Source organism: Myiozetetes cayanensis, unplaced genomic scaffold (assembly GCF_022539395.1).
Source record: "Myiozetetes cayanensis isolate MyiCay16 unplaced genomic scaffold, myiCay2020 scf16, whole genome shotgun sequence".
Classification (NCBI taxonomy): domain Eukaryota; kingdom Metazoa; phylum Chordata; class Aves; order Passeriformes; family Tyrannidae; genus Myiozetetes; species Myiozetetes cayanensis.
This window is the reverse complement of record NW_026087270.1, coordinates 9,494,814-9,512,198: the sequence shown is the minus strand read 5'-3', so window position 1 is coordinate 9,512,198 and position 17,385 is coordinate 9,494,814. Positions and strand designations below refer to the sequence as shown.

The following is a 17,385-nucleotide window of genomic DNA, read 5'->3' as shown; positions in this document are numbered from 1 at the left end:
TCACGTATTTCCAGTAATTTGTGTTAGCTCAGTAGACTCTGAGCAAGTAGACATGAAACAGTTAAAATATTCAAATAAGATGATAATTCTGAACACACCCTGTTAGTTTCAGTGGATAAGTTGAAGTTCTGTAACTGGAGTCTAAATGTTTTTTTTTCTTGAATTGATATGTACCAAGAGCAACTGTACCTCTAAATTCCTGTAAAACTAAAATCACTGTATACTGATCTGCTATATTGTTTTCTGCCTCCTCTTGTCCCTCCCTGTCTCCAGTATTGTGTATCAATCCCTTCTCCTGGCCCCTGAGCTCATCAGCCTCTGCACAGCACTCCATAAACACACAGTCTGAGGTGAGTGGACCTGCAGCTGCATGGAAGTGACTGTGTTGGTAGTCTGACAGCTCACTGCTGTTGTCTTCTTGGCTGAGAAGGAGAGATTGGCTTTCTTGGGAAAAATCAAAGGTCAAAACCTCATCCCTCTGTGTAGCTTTAAGTGCAGTGCTGTGTTCTAGCAAAACCTCGATTTCAGGAAATTTGTTGATCCAACACAAAAGTGGCTTCACTAAATATGGTCATTTGAAGTGTTGCACCCACATCTGTACCAACCTATATAAATAATGCATAATGTTTAATTTTATTTAATATAAATGTCTTGATCTCTGGATATTAAATAGAATAACCTCACTTCCAGTGAAGGTTAATTTGGTAAAACCCTACACTTGGTATCAAGTCTTGCTACTCCTAGGCCATGTATGAAGGCTCAGCTATGTCCTCAGCTTCTGTTGTGTCCAAACACTCTGGGATTCTATTGACATCACTTTGCATATGGCATAACTGGCGTATCTTTCCAGGCATTTGAGAAATTTACCACTCTCCTATATACAAAAATACCTAATATATGCATATGCAGCCTTTTGGGTTGGGTTTATTTTATTCACATCCCACAGTGCAAAACACACAAGTTCTAGTCAAAACTATCAATTGAGTACAATTAAGTGTAGAAGTCTAGGACAATCAAGTGTTCTTTTTATCCTCAGTCACAGGACTAGGCACTCCATGAGCACAAGGCAGAATGACAGCTTAGCTTTGCTCTCCTACTTTACCAGCAGCTTCCCAGCTGTGGCCAAAGACCCATGTACAGACCCAATAGAACTTTTAGTCCTCTAAAAGTAAATGTTTAGGACACCAGGGAACTTTGTGCCCTGAATTACTGTTTTGCCCAATACACTTGTGCAGTACTTGCAAAGCTTCTCTGTCTTTATAAATCATGTTTTTGTAGAAATATTACCAGGAAGAGTACTAGCATATAACTGAGTGAGGAAACTTAAGTCAGGCACAATTATTTCACACCACCCAGCAAGCAAAGAAGATTCTGTGGCTTTATGACAGTGCTCAAAAATAGATGTGCACTTGTCACTTCCTTGTCCATCAGTTTTAGCCTTCATAGTTTGAATCCACTCCTTAGCCTGGCCTGGGCTTATTTTTACTCTTTATTTCTTGCTCATAGTCAGCAATGATGCACATGGGTATTTAACATCTCATTTTATTTAAAGTTATTAGTTGTGCTCTGTAAACTGCACATGAACTTGGGGTGATCCTAGACATTTCTGCTACAAGTGACTGAAAAGTGGTTGTGGCAGATGCTGTGGGGGAAGGAGAGAAGCAGTGTAGGATTTTTTGGGTTCCAGAGTGTGGGTTTCAGAGTGTGGGTTTCAGACTGCTTTTATTAAGGCAGCCTTTCATAACCTGTTGGTAAAAGTGTTTTTTTTAATGACATCTAGTGGCAGAGCTCAGAATCACAATGTTCTGATGGGAGCAGCACTCCAGATGTTGGTAGTGACTTGGCTTTCCAGAGTTTGTGATGCTGGCAGCTTGTCAGGAATGGCAGCATAGCACATCGGATCTGTACCATGCTGATTTGATTTCACCAGTGATGAAAAACCAGCAGTCCTACGAGTCTCATTATTTGGCCCTTCCAAAGATAAAGCAGCTTCATAACTCTGGGGACAGAGGGTGTTAAGGAGTTTTAAAATATGGTCCTGATTATATTTTTTGAATGCTTGGTATTTTTAAACTCATAGTGGGTACAAAATTATGTTGATTATAAATCATTAACTTAGCAGCTGAGTCAATATGTGATGAGAAGCACAGAACAGCAGATTTTGTACTAGAACCACTGAGAAACTAAAGGATATGCTGCTGTATTTGAAGAGATGTTTTTAGGTTTGCACTGTCAATTAAATGCTGATAAGGATGTTTGCTTCGGTTGCACCTGCACATCAGAGTTCTCCCTTGGTTATAAAAGCAAGAAATCTCTCTACTACCTGTACCAAATACACTCATTTATTTCACATGTAAAAAACCTATACATAGACTCACACAGGTAAATCCTCTGGACTAACCTTAGCACAAACATTGCATTTCTGCCTGTATCTTCTGCACATAAACTACGTGATACCATTATGTTTCCATCCCAAGATTTTAGTCTCTTCTGTTACTGAGGTGGAAACATAATGCGACTGCAGTTTTGTTCCCAGCTGGCCACAATTGATCCTAATCTAAAACAGGTCTCTGTTCCAAAGAAGAATCTGCACAGGCCCCAGTTTTAATTTCTGGTTTTATTCATTGGTCTCTTGTGGTTAGTGAGATAAAGTGAATGGAAGGCAACAAGCAAGAACTAGCTGGGACTTCTTCGCTTATAACTGGGCACAGCAGAAAAATCATGATCTTGATATTCCCGTTTCCAACTTTTCCTGTAGTGTTGTGCTCAGAATGTTTTTCCTGAATTTTGCAGTTGATCAGGCATAATCATTGGAAGCCATGACATGCTAACTTTCTTCTTGCTTTAAAAATAAACCATAGGACAGGTGCAAAATAGAAAGTGCTTTGAAGATGTGATACACTTTGCCCGTGAAGAGAAACTTTTTCTTCTGGCTGATGAGGTAATGGAATATTGTGTTCTCTCAAAAGCACAGCTGAGAGTACTCATATGAAGTATAATTTTGTTCCGTGTGTGGTATTGGTATTTTTTAAGTACAGGGAACAGATTCTCTGTTATCATATTAAGACATGAGCAAACATTCAGGATCCTTAGTGCCAAAGGATCAGTATAACAGGTGGCTTGATCTGGATTTGAACTAGAGAGAAAGCGTAGGGAGCACAAGGAGGAACTTTGTTGGAACTGACCTAAAAACCTGTGTGAAGCTGAGACCACTTCAAATGAAAGAAACAGAAGGAAAATCAATTTAAACATGCAAGTAAAGGTTAAATTGTATACAAAGAAGCTCAGTGTTCTTCCAAAGGCTGAACCTTTAACTATGGTCACATGATATAAAGTATATCATGACAGTAACTATTACTTAACAAAGAACCTTGTATCTTCTAACAGCCCTTAAGTTTTGAGTGTTACCACTGTTTCTTCAGATCTGTCTCTCTAAAAGGCCATGTTTTGTCCTTAGTTGGGAGAACAGAGCACATTAATGTCTTCTGACTGTTCAGGTTTACCAGGACAGTGTGTACTCTGAAGGATACCAGTTCCATTCTTTCAAAAAGATTCTGTATGAGATGGGACCCGAGTACTACAACAGTGTTGAGCTGGCCTCTTTTCACTCTACCTCTGAGGGATACATGGGCAAGTAAGTCTGATTTAGGTTTTTTTATTTCATCTTCCTCATTAATCTGGTTGGACAGCCCTTTCATGTTACTGACCTGAAGGTAATCCACCATCTTCTATGAATTTTACCTAAAAACAATCAAGAGACAGAACAAAGCATTTAAAGCACAGAGTAATGGATTAGCTCTGTGGTTTTCAAAGCACCAAGTAATAAGCACGTTTATTTCAGACACTGAATATCTCAGTTCCACAAAGGTGAAATCCTATAGTCCCAATCTAGACTTGTGATGATGGAAAACTGGTCTCCAACATTCAGAGGAACAGCTCAATAACTGCTGGGATGTCTGATGCGGTAAATATTTGGGTTTGGTTGTTTTGGGGAGGAGGAGATGGAAGAAAAAGAATTTTTTGATGAAATGTATGTTACTACAGCCATGTGCTCCTGTTTTGACAATTAAACAATCCATGTTAACTCACCTGACAGGGAAGCTGCATTTACACCTTCATCTCTGTATGGGATACTAGGACTTACTGACATCCCATGTAGTTCCAGCTTAAACCATTATCAGTGTAACAGTTCTTTCAACAACCTGCATGTTACATATTGTGAGATTCTCCTTAATTGTCTTTCCCCTTCTGCAATCACTTTAATTGCTTTCGCAGTATTTATACACTTAAGGTTGACCAATCTTTTCTGTTCACTTTGTCACAGATGTGGCTACAGAGGAGGTTACCATGGAGGTCATTTACTAGCACCCAGAAATTAAAGGACAGCTTGTTAAACTGCTTTCTGTTTGCCTTTGTCCCCAAGTCTCAGGACAAGCAGCAGTGGATATTGTAGTGAATCCTCCAGTATCTGGAGAAGAATTTTATGCACAGTTCATAAAGGTCAGCAATAACCTGCTCATTCTTTTATGCATTTCCTAAACCTGTTCAAAGTATTGGGAACTCAAAATATTCACAGAGACCAGTCTTCTTTCCTTTCTCCTCAGACAATCCTGTAATGACACAAATTTACAGAATTATGCAGTGCATTTAAAATTAATTCAACATGACTACATTTAAAAATACTGAGGAGGCATTATCAAGTCAGTTTTCTTGCCAGTAAATTCAACTTTTCTCCTGTGTTTAATATGACAAAAAGATTACTAAATAAGATCTGCTCTTACTAAAATTTAAACAGGAATGTAAGTTCAAATATAGTTATAAAATCAGCCTTGTTCTTAGGTATCCAGTGCCTCTGTACACTGAGCAACATGGTAACCTGTGTTGAAGTACACACATAGTTTCTCACTTGTAACAATGAAACTCAGTCTGGATTAAGAAATTAAAAGTCTGGGAAAGAGGGAGGGAGGTTTCCTTACAAATTTTACCTTTTTGCATTTGGGTCAGTAACCTCTATCACTACATGACAAGTCTTTCTGTTCCTAACTAGAGCTCTGATACCTGATGTGTAATACTCATTTTTTAAAGGGAATTTTATCAACACAGGTGAGAATAAAAATAGGGCTGATTTTCAGCTGCTTATTTGATTAGGTTTATAACTTGCATGTATTTAAGAACTTTCCAGGGGACTTCCTAATCAGCAGATAATTCAGGGGGGAAAAATAGTAACTGCCAACAGAACTGGAACACACAGTTCTCAAATTAATTTAATCTTATCAAATGTCAGTGCCTTAGATTTTTCTAAGTACAATTTTGAGACTTTTGACAAAAAGGTACAAGCAAGTCAAGGAGAATAACAACATTACCTAAACCCTTTACTTTTGAAGTGGGTGTTTTGTGTAGGTTCTTCAGCCCTGTTCCTCCATGAAGTACTGTTATTTAATTCACAGTGTGAACTTGTGAACTGTCCCATTAGCAATTGTTCCTCATCTTCTTTAGTAAATAGAATAAGGAGTTAATAATGTAAGATAAGGTTTCATGAGAAAAAAAGGACATAATTTTATTCTATTTTTATACATTGGCATTTGAAATGCCTTCTCCAGGAATATGAACAATAATATTAGCCTAGACTTTAATCTTAAACTTTGCTATAGAATTACAAAAATTGTCCTGCCTTCTTTGGGAGGAAGGGGAATTAAACAGTGTTTCCATATGGAGAAACTGCATTAAAAGTGCAGTATTTTCCCTATAGAACTGTTCCTTAAAAACATTGAATAACTTTTCACTTTACAAAAACAAGGTGTTGAGCTAAATAATCCAATACCCAAACTGTGAACATAAACTCTGTTGCTTTTGCTTCCAATAAACAGCACTTTGCTCCAGCCAAGCCACTGATAGCTGGAATTTATCATGGCATTTAGTCTTCTTCAGTCTGAAACAAATAACAGAGGGTATCTTTAGCCTTGGTAGTTCTGCAACACAGCCAGCTGGGTGAGATATCTGGGTAACAAACAGCTCCAGGAAAAACCAGTGAGTCCATTCCTGCACCAGTGTGGGAAAAATACTCTGCTCTGTAGGTCTTGCATAGTCTGCCATAAATACTCCGTGGGATTTTCATATCATGCAGGAGAAGGGAAAAAGGGACTAAAAACTGCAGAGTGGGATGTTGCATTGTTTCAATGCTTCTGAATTCAGTTTTCAATTAAAGAAAGAATGTACATTTACTCATAACTTCCCACTCCTAAAGCTCAAAAAGTTGGGTATAATTTGGCCCAGCTATGGAAACCACTTTGCTGTTGTTTCTTACTGATGACCTTCTTTACCACTCAACAGAAAATAACAATTATTGAATTCCTATGAATTAAGCAACTGAAACAAATTGCTCTGGTTTAATAGTATAGTTCAATTAAAGTATAAAAGCATGAAATAAGAGAATCACATCAAAACAGGTATTAAACTTAACGTTACTTGATGTGCCCTGAGATTAATCAAGGTCTGGGCAAAGATCACAGTTTAGTTTGTTCTAAAGATAACATGGATTGTTTTTTTTCTTTCTTTAAATATTATTATTCAGAATGACCATTCTTCCTCCAGTAGAGAAGCTGAAGATCCTATTGGAGAAAGTGAAAGACTTCCACATAAAGTTTCTTGAAAAACATGCATGAAACTACTGTGGTTTTTCTCCCCTTGTCCCCTCCCCTTCAGAGCAAATGAAGACAATGGACAAAGATATTCTGAGAATGTGCTGTTTATCTAATTTAACTAAATTCAAAATAGAAAGAACCAGTCTCAGATACTGCTACAACTTATTGGAGTATTAACGTTAATGTCTGGTATAGAAGACATTGCTACACCAACTTTTTTTTTTAAGGGGAAGAATGTGAAGAAAGTGGTGAGAAGAAAGACTCAGTAAATGTTTTTGGGCCTTGATTGGAAGTTACATTGTGGACTTTTGACTCAATAGGTTGAGAAAAAGAATTGCTCATTAAAATTATTACTGTTTTGTGGGTTTTTTTACCCAATGGAAATGCCAAGATAAATTATTTAGTTAGGGATGTGTTTCCCATCCTAAAATTCTACTAAACAAAAATTCAAGCCCCTACATTATAAGTATTGTTTGGTTTAATTTTTGTTGTTGTTAAATATGAAGTCTTCTCCAAATCTGATTAAACATGTAGGTACATCATGCTTATTTAAAAAAAATCTTTGCACATGTATGCAGATACCTCTGTAATTCTGCTAAAAAGAAATCCTGCCATCATGGCATAATCAGAATGGAATATACAGCTTTGACCAGAGGAGTGAATACAGTGTCTGCTTGAACCCTCTTTTTATGAAACTGAAACATAATGAGGAATATAATCTTCTTCTTCATGTGCTGTTCAACACAAAATCCCAGCACAAGAGCACTGAACATTTCAGTCTCATAACAGCTTCACAAGTCTCCTGTTAACTCACTTCTTTTACACACACAGTAGTGTTTCAAAGCAGATGTGAGCACAGCCAGTCCTTTCAGGTAGACTGAAACACAACACACTTCCAGAACTGCTTTGTCTATGGAGAACATTTGTTTGGAACCACATGTCAGAGTGGTGTGGCCAAAATCCAGCTTGAACTGGCAAAGGCTAACACATGTTACCAGGGGAAATGCTGGGGGGGATTTCTGAGGAAGGAAAAGGTCTTTTAAGGACAAAGTCTTGCACCAAGCATAAAGAGAATGATGGTACAGCTGACACTTAAATCTTCCACAGTCATGCCACTGGCTGAATGACCCTGAGTGCTTATTAAAGCCTGGCTCAACGAGGTTGCTATCTAAGAGTGCAGCTGTATGACTCCACTAATCTATGCCAGTTTCCCTGCAAAACAAAGGACAGCTTCTGTTTCTCCAACGCTGGAAGCTGGACACCTCCTGCTGGCTCTGATAAAGGCTAAAGGAACAGAGCTTCCAGTATTCAGATGTGAAAGCATTCGCATTTGTCAGGTTTCGGCTCAGCATTTACAGGGTTTATTCATTAAGAATATCACATTTAATCCAGTCATTAATTTTAAGTTGTTATTTAGAAGTAAATTCATTTTCATGTCTACTAACACTTTGTTAGGCTGCCTGTGTAGCTGGTTCAACATCCTCTGTTGATACAAATTACTAAAGCCAAGGGCTACAGAATCACCATTTGGATGAACCTGTGCCAATTTATTATGTGTGGAGGACAAGAGGTGTTGCCAATAACTGTCCTTGAGAGCAGCCATGAGTATGACACAGTGTTAGGAGTGGGTGTACTGCTCACAGTCCCTCACTGAAGTCTGTGAGAAGAATTTAGTCCCTGTCAATCACCTGCCAGTGGTCCCAGGTTCATGAATAGAAATGGCACATTGCTACACAGAGTGACTGTGGAGGCTTGGAGAGAAAAAAAAATCATGCTTTTATCCTTGGAGAAATGCACTTGTGGGAGGACAGCAGACAGAATGCTACTATCCATTGATAAATACAACCTTTTATCTGTTGGCATCCTTAATGTGCACTAATGAAACAAATCCACAAAGCAAAACCATAGTAGGAGATCAGAATATTGATGTAAAAATAAGACAAACAGCACTTTCCTGTCTAGGAATGTGTCCAAGGGAGATCTGGCTTTGTGCTTGTAACGCAGTGTGGATTGAAACTAAGATCTAACAGTGGGAGTTAGAATATTTTTTTTATTTTTGTAACTACAGCTTTTTCATGGGATAGTATTTGTAATCTAATAAGTCAATAGATTTTATATTTACTTTGCATTTGCACCTGATATTTCTGGAAAAAAATATAAAGGTTTACAAGTTTCTAATGATAACTTACAGGTGTGAAAGGCTTTTTGTTTTATTGGGACAGCAATTCTTATACTTTTAAATCAAAATATAATGGTAGGAGGGAGGTACATTGTTTGTTTTACAAACAAGAACATGATCTGACACAAAATGCTTATGAGTTACGTCAGATTTTTTACAGCTTTTTTTTCAGTGACATAGGCTGTCCCATCTGGCTCAGGAGATAAGGATACTGTGCCAGATGCATATGATACAGAAAAAAACTACTACAGAGAGCTTGCAGCATCAACTGTGTACGCTGTGTGAAAACCACTAGTGTTTTTAAAATATTGTCTAAATTCCTTTTTATAGAGTTCCTTGGTCAAATTTGTACAAAACTCAAAATGCTCATGCTCTGGCATGATTTTTTTATTTGGATGTATGTAAGATAATAGGTTTCTTCGAGGGATTCTACTTTTAAGGATATGGATTTGAATATTCAATATTAGGTGTAGTCATGCCTTTCTAATGTTCTACTTTATTACATGTTCATTAAATCCTGTGTTCACACGATTAGAATTTACACAACCTGTAACAATTTGCATGAGGCAGAACAGGTTATTCACTTTGCTAGCTTTGAAGCTTTTCATATTCTGCACAATGAATTATCTAAACCCAAGCCTTGGCTCTAAAATAGGGCAGAAAGGTTTCACAGTACCTGTCCAAGCCCTGACAGCACATCCACTGCCTGCCCCTGGCCCTGGACACCCTCTGGCCTTGGTCACTACTCATCAGGGATGGGAGCACTCCCTCCTTGTGTGCTCAGATTTGCAGTGGTCGCTTCAAATGAGTTACAAAACAGCACAATTAATTTGTTCCACCAGGACCAAGCCTTGTGTGTGTACGTGTGAGCCGGCCCAGCTCCTGTCAGGGCATGAGAATGTTAAGGGGTTGGAAGGGACCTTAAAGTCTATCTAATCCCAAACCCTACCATGTGCAGGGACATCTTCCACTGGACCAGGTTGCTCAAGGCCTTATCCAACTTGGCCTTGAGTGGTGTCAGGGGTGGGGCATCCACAACCTCCTTGACCAACCTGTGCCAGTGTCTAACCACGTTTACAGTAAAAAATTTCTTTGTTACATCTAACCTAAATTCCCCCTCTTTCAATTTGTACCCATTATTCCTTGTCCTATCACTACAGCACAGAATAGGATAGGATAGGATAGGATAGGATAGGATAGGATAGGATAGGATAGGATAGGATAGGATAGGATAGGCTTTATGTCTCTCTGGCCATCCCTGGGACAGGGGGCACCCGCAGATCCCCCTCATCCCCCGCTCCGGGCCGTCCCCTCCCCTCCCCGAGGGTGTGTCCTCCCCATCCCCTCCCCGAGGTGTGTCCGCCCGGCCCGCGGGCGGGGGCGGAGGGAGGGAGGATCCCCCGCTCTCCCCGCGGTCCCGGGCTCGGTTCCCGGCGGGCTGGTTGCCATGCCCCTGAGGAAGCCCCCGGGAAAGCGGCACAGCTCGGACTCGGGCTTGGAGCCGGACCGGGGGCGCTGCCCCAGGAGCGGGACCAGCGCCCCGGGCTGTCGCAGGGGAAGAAGGACCAGCGCATCGCGCTCTTCCTCAGCGACTTCGACCAGCAGGGTATGGCCGGGGGCGGAGGAGGTGGTGCCCGCCCGCCGGCGCTTCCTTGCCCGGGATGGGTGGAGGGAACAGCGGCTCCGGCTGGAAGAGCCCCCGGGCCGGCACGGCGGTTCTCGTCCCCCGGAGTGGCTGGTAGCAGGCGCTTCGACTCCCAAGACGAGTTTCTCCCGATAAAACGTTGTTTTAACTTTCTTTTATAAGCGATCTTCCAGCGCTTATACTTCGAAATATGAAACACGCATGGCAATAAAAGCCTGTTTTGTTTTGAAGCCAAGGAGCACGTCCAAGAGATGAAGAAGGAGCTCGATTCGCTGTTGCAAACAGCTGAGAAGGCGTTTGCAGTGGAGCTGCTGAGGATGCCGGCTGCCATCAAGAAAATGAAAAGGAAAGAGTTGCTCAGTAAGTGTGCGTGGCCCTGTCCTTGCGAGGGGTGAGGACAGGATTAGGGCAGGATGTGTCTGTGACTGGTGTGAGAAAACCTGTAAACTTGGGGACTTTTATGAACAAGTTTGCTTTGTCTGCTGAGTATTTTAAGCTAATCAGCAGAGCTTTTGCCGTGCAGATGCTCACTGAGCACTCTTGTTCAAATAGACTGATCTGTGTAAAACAGGGTGTAGAATTAGTGTGTGTATAGAGTCTGGAGGGTTTTTATGTGTGCTCTTAAATAGTCATTTAAAATCTGAAGGACAAGGAATAATTACAAACCTAGCATTTTCTGTGCATGAAAGCGTAAGTGCTTCTGTCCATCTGACTCTGTCAATCCCAGCTACAGAGATTTTTTTTTGTCTTTGTCAGTTTGAAGTCTTTTACAACAGCCATTCTCAGCTAGTTGTTCACCTGTGCTGATGAGCACAGGTGAGCTGATAAGCAAGTTTAATTTTAACTCCCATTTATGCAGTGGTTTAAGATGTGGTGTACACTCAGCCTCAGATACATATTCTGGTGAGAACTGATGTTTTTGGAATCTACCTTGCAGCTGGAAATTGCAGGGACCAAACAAAGATCAAACTTACGACTCTTGATGAACTTGAGTTTACCATAAGCCTGAGTATGAATTTCAGTGCTTTTCTTGAGAAACTTCTGCCTAAAAGCATTCTGCCTACAATGTGTGTGTGTGGTTCTTCTCGGAATTCACGTTATATACTCTGTGACTACACTCAGTATCCTTTCAAAGATTAAACATACTGAAATTTTCATGGTTTTGGAGGATGACTGTTGTTCTACACAACTTGAATCTTGTTCCAATGCAACATGTATGCTAACTAAGGTTAACTATTTAAGCCACTGTAATCCTGAATTACTTGTTCTGCTTCATAGGCCGTAAGATAAAAAACTGAAGATAAAAATGACACAAGTAATAGTATCTAAACAAGTTACGCTTTCTTGAGTTACAGATTTGCAAGGAGGGGAGGAAGTGGCTCTTGCTGCTGCAGTGGTAAGTGTGTGTTTTCAAATTTTATCACAGTTTAAAGAATTAGAGTTCTTCTCTCCCTGCTGTACATATTTCAGACAAAATATTTTGTTTGGCTGTGTGTTTAAATCGAAGATTATATGAAAAGATAGCCAGTCACAGTGCAGTTATGAACATTACCTAAATTTTAAGGTCATTTGTTGGCAGAAATTCAGATGTTTCTGAAAAAATAAACTGGTGTTTGGCCAATCCTACTTCTTGCTTTCATGTGCTTCTGTAACATAATATTCATCTACCAGGCAAAATCTGTTGACCCTCCTTTGTTGTATAAACATTTTTTTAGACTGACTGCTCTCTAGAAGACATACCAAATCCAAAACTGGTGAAGACCAACAGCAAAAAAGGCAAGTCAATCCAATAATACCTAGCCTGTGGTTCTTAAATTTTCTCTTTTTTTTAAATTGGTTTGAACTGAGCATTTCTAAAGGGAATGTTAAGCCTGAAGAACACAAGAGGGGAAAGCGTGCAACAGTTCCCCTCAGCATTCAGTGTGGAGGATCATGAGTTATGCTGCTGTTGAGGTACTGTAAAGTATCCTGCCTTTTGGATTCATCACGGAAAATGGTGAGAAGATATAGATTTAAGTGACTTGTCAGTGCTTTACAGTATAGCAGAAGAGCTAGGGAAGTCACCCTCTTTTCTTGCTTCCCCTTTGACCTTCTGCCCACTGAGCTTTGTAAGAAAAACACCATTTTTCTTCACATCCCAATATAAGCAATAAGGAGGACACTGAGATGTAATTCTGTTTTGTCTGGGAGTTAAGGGATTATCTGGTGTCTTTTTAACTGCCCTGTGTGTCTCAGTGTCTGCAAGGAACAGACAGAGTTTGTTTTGGAGTGTGTCCCAGGTGACTGACCACTGGGAGCAGCAGTGATATGTAACTGTCAGTGGGGAAAATGGCTTTAAACACAAGTCTGAAGTGGTGTTTTGTGCTCTTCCTGAGATTTTTATTTTCCTTGTCTTGCTAATATATTTCTAGTTAAGGTAACTACAATTGTGGAATATGAAGATGCCAAGCACAGTTCTGCAAAGAAAGTAACTAAAAAAGTAAGTCTGTTTTTTCTTTATATTCAAAAAACATAAGGGCTTAGTCAGTTTTGACCTGCCATGAACCCTGCCAGATCCATGACCAGGCAGGCCAGTGACCTGCTGTTTTTTTGAACAATCAGCTGTTATAAATTTAACATATTTTAAGTTAAGCAAGGCTAATCAGTATAGTAAATAATTTTCATAATGAAATATAGTATCTGCACTTGTAGTGACTAATTCACACAGACTTGCAAATACTGGCATAGTCATTCTCTCTTGACTTGCCAATGAGTCTTGAAGCTTTGAGGAACCATTTTTTGTTGAAACTTCTTTTTTTAAAAAGCCTTCCTATTTTAATTAATTCTTTTCTGTATTTGAATGACTAGTGCATTCTTTCCATCTTGATCTCTAAACCAAATCAAGTATTAATTTTATCACCTCAGTCTGTCTGTGCAAAGTAGCTCCTCAGCCAGGCACTGAAATATGTAGCAAGATGACAACAAAGACAAAAACATTCTATGCAGAGTTAAAGGCGTTAGTTGTAAGGTTTAGAAGCTGGAAGGGGGATGTATGAGACAGGTGGTTGGCTGTACAGAACTTCAGCATGAATATGTTTTGACAGTACGACACTCCTTTTAGAATGCACATTTGCATTTTGTATATATGTAGAACTATATAAAAGGCAGCACCGTGGGGCTTAACTGCTCTTTTTCCACAGGGAATTCTTACAGTATTGTTTCCTGCAAATACCTATCATTTTGCTTTCAAATGCCACTTCTTTTAAACTGCAGTTTTACATAAACATTTTCAGATTTCCAAAACCAAGTCGTTGGTTTCATTGGCCTCTGGTTTAAACGGCAAACTGAACCCTCTTTCTAGGTAAGACTGACCTTTGATGGCTTATTTAATTCACCTGAACTTGTGAATGCTGAATAAAATTATTTTCGAATCAAGTAGCTGAGATTTGAGCCCAACAGGAATACATCTGATAAGGATGTCTTCCCTGACTGAGTGAGATGCACTGTGGATATGTGAACCCTGGACAAAAAAACACCTCTAGCTGATGAAGGCATGGAGTTGTATCTCCCACTGAATGGTGCAGAGTTCTGAGCTTAGGGAATCAGTCTGGATTTCCAAACAATACTTAATAGAAGAGAACACGTAAGGAAAGTCTGTCAGGACTAATAAATTGTTCTGTAATAAACACTCAGTTTGGTTATTGCAGCCCTCTCTTACCTACTCACATTAATTAATTCTTTTGTTCCTGTATGTTGTTAGGTCCCACAATACCATGTTTACCTCAGGAGGGCTTTTTCACATGAGTATACCCTAGATCTCTGTCCTGGAGCACTCTCTAATCCATTCTCTAACCCACTATCTGTCTATTTCCATCTCAGCTAAAACTCCACATTAGAAGTAGATGAGGAGGAATAAATAAAAACAATAATAAAACAAGAACAAACAAACAAACCAACAAAACCCCAAACACAACACTAAACTGATAACTACTTTTTTTGGAGTGCGTTAACATCCTTCTGCAAGTCACACTTTCAGAAGGGTAAAGTCTCTTACTTCTCATTGCAGTGCCACAAACCTCAGAGCCACTCCAAAGGTACCCAACAGGTAAGGGGTTTTTGACTTGTTCTTAAGAAATAATTTTGTTAAATACCACAGAATTTCACAGAATATTCTGAGTTGTAAGGGACCCACAGGGATCATCGAGTCCAACTCTTAAGTGAACAGCCCATACAGGGATCAAACTCATGCTCTAATCAGATGAGCCAAGACACTATATCTACATTATTATCAATCTAGATATTAATCATCATCAATCCAGATGTAATAGATCTTCATGGTCTGCCCTTAAATTTGACAGTGGGGATGTGAACCGGTTACATTTCCTGCTTTGAGTGTGGGTGTTAACTTGCATTCTCATGGAGGTACAGGATTTGATGTCCTAACCAAAGTTAGTTTAAAAAAAAATATTAAGAGTATAAATTCTATTCTCACTCACTATTTAAGGGTTTACGGCTCAAACTTGTTCTCAGAGGTCAGCCTTGATTAAACTGTTACCAACACTGCTGTATTAAAAAAATAAAGCAACTCCCACAAAACCCAAATACGCTGATAATCAGTTCTTTGCATACCAAACAGATTTTCAGTTAATATCATTCTCCATACATGACAGAGATTGGTTTTGGCTCAAGTCACCAGCTGAAGTGAGAGGATGAATAACTTAAATGGGTCCTAAAACCAGCAACTGGCTCAGTTTCACCTTGGCCTGATATAAATGTCAAAGGCTTGTTTCCATGTAGAACATACCCATTTTTTAGGCAGAGTAAGAAGATTTGTGTAATGAAAGCTTAGGAATTCTGTACGGCATAAGGTGTGCCCTGTCCCTCTGAGAGGAAGCAGCTTTGGTATTTACTGATCTCTCCCTCTGTAGTAGAGACACAGCACATGTCTTATCTTGAGCCCTGAGGCATGACAGTTTCCTCTTTCCCAAACTGTAAACATTCACTGCAGATATTGGAGAGTGGATATTCTTGTTACTGAGTGGTCCAAATGTCAGCTTGCTCCCTGGCCTGTAACTGGCTCAGAAGGTTACTGCAGTCTCAGGGGCATAAAACATTACCCAGCGAATGCTGCTGATGGTTGGATTTCCTGGAGTCTTGTGGTAGAACTGGACAAATTTAAAGCTGATTGCCTTTCTCTTAAGGGTAGTTCCTACTACTTGGATTTGACTGAAAATTTCCAGCAGACCACAGGAAGTTAATTAACCTCAGACTAACATCTTTATTGTATTCTAGTGCTGGATTACAACAGACGGGCTCAAGAACTTTACCTACCCGTGGAAGAGTTCAAGGCATGTTAAAAAGAAGTAAATCAGTACCCCAAAATAAACCAGTTCCATTTGTAAACATTCCCCTGGCTGATGGACAGGTATATTTTTTATTTTAAGCATTTTTAACTTACAGTAGTTGATCAGTGTGAATACTCTGATAGTGATAACTCGTTATTCCTGAATGAGATGCTGCTAAACAAAAGGAAAAATGGTTGCTAAAAGTTGTGCAGTGTAGCAGGGAAGCATGATTTTCAGAGAAGCTGGGCATGAGAGTAAAAACTTTCAGAGTAACTTTTAAAACTCTTTCTCTTCACATTTAGACGCTCTGTACAGCTGGTGGAGACCTCCATAATATTGATGTGCAACTACTAAATCAGGATACAGTACAGCACATTCATAACTTGGTGGTAAGCTTAAACTAGTAGACACCTAGTCCTGATTTTTCACGTGAGATACTCTCATGAACATAAATTCTAAGTGCTTTAAGTCTTTGGAGTTTAAGCCTAAATGGGTTGGCATAAATTGGGAGGGAGAGAACTGCTGCACATGGACCACGTGTAGGAGTAAATGCCCTTGAAAAAGCACGTGCAGTTTGGTAACGGCCTGGGGGACCACAGGAGCACAAACTCTTCCTTCTGCAACGCTCTGGTGTCTCTCCTACCATGTGAGCAAAGTGCCATTCTCTTACCTCATATTCACAAAGGCTAGCGAAGCTACAGCCAAGGTTTGAATCTTATTATAATCTACTATTCTGTGGTCCTTGCTAAGGACTATACACCTGTTAGTTCTCTGCTGCAATTGAATAGGAACTGCCTTACCTTGGATTCAGGGAGGTAAAGGGTTTTGAAGCAAAAGGAAGTGGAGTAGAAACTTTGTAGCACAGAGTGCCCCACTCTTCTGAAGATGAGGGTACCTGGGTGTAGTTTGAAGTAATGAAAACCCATCCAGACATAAGAAATATTAACCAGTTTACAGCTGTGCAGGTATTGAGACCTCAGTGCAGCTATTTGAGTTAAAATAAAGGTCTGGAAGCTGTTCTTTTATAATATGGCCCTGCTGTGGGGGAGGGAGTGAGAATTCACTGCTTGCTTCAGCAAGAGCAATGTTTTCTTCTTCCAAGCTCTGTTGGGTGGCTTGAACTAAAATGATTTTTCCCCCTTAGAGTGAGCTGACTGTACTCTGTGGAAAGGCAACAGCTAAACCAAGTTAATGGAACTGTCTTGTGCCCACAGGATATTGGTGACAGCTCTGGCATGCTGCCTCTGAAGTGTTTAGATAATGTCTGTTATGTCTTAATAAAGCTGTATACTGCCCAGTAAATGTTTTTGTAAGCTTTTATATCATGTGATGTGTCTCATTAAGTTCCTGTTATCTCTGTGAAAGATACTAAAGCAGAAGAAAATGCTACTTTTTCAAGTTCTCTGTAAAAGGCTTAGTTAAACAGCAGTTCACAGTAAAATGATCAGTAATAGGTTAGAGGTAGGAAATAAGTTTGAACTCTGATATTCTAAACAGGACTCTGTTTTTTTTACATAGCTGTTCATTAGTGTAAGAATAAACTTCTCCTTTACATTATACATGAAGTGTACAGAACATTCACGAATAGTTAGGCAG

At 39.7% G+C, this 17,385-nt stretch overlaps 1 protein-coding gene across 1 annotated transcript; it reads left to right on the top strand.

Moving 5' to 3' along the window:
• Positions 1 to 10,267: 10,267 nt before the first annotated feature.
• LOC126637736 (borealin-2-like) lies at positions 10,268 to 17,079 on the top strand. The gene is given in 11 exon segments (XM_050311165.1): positions 10,268 to 10,360; positions 10,363 to 10,426; positions 10,697 to 10,825; positions 11,821 to 11,861; positions 12,181 to 12,241; positions 12,877 to 12,944; positions 13,738 to 13,805; positions 14,511 to 14,549; positions 15,737 to 15,869; positions 16,092 to 16,178; positions 16,934 to 17,079. Coding segments are annotated over 11 exon segments (831 nt in total). The 3' UTR covers positions 16,982 to 17,079.
• The last annotated feature ends 306 nt before the right edge of the window (positions 17,080 to 17,385 follow it).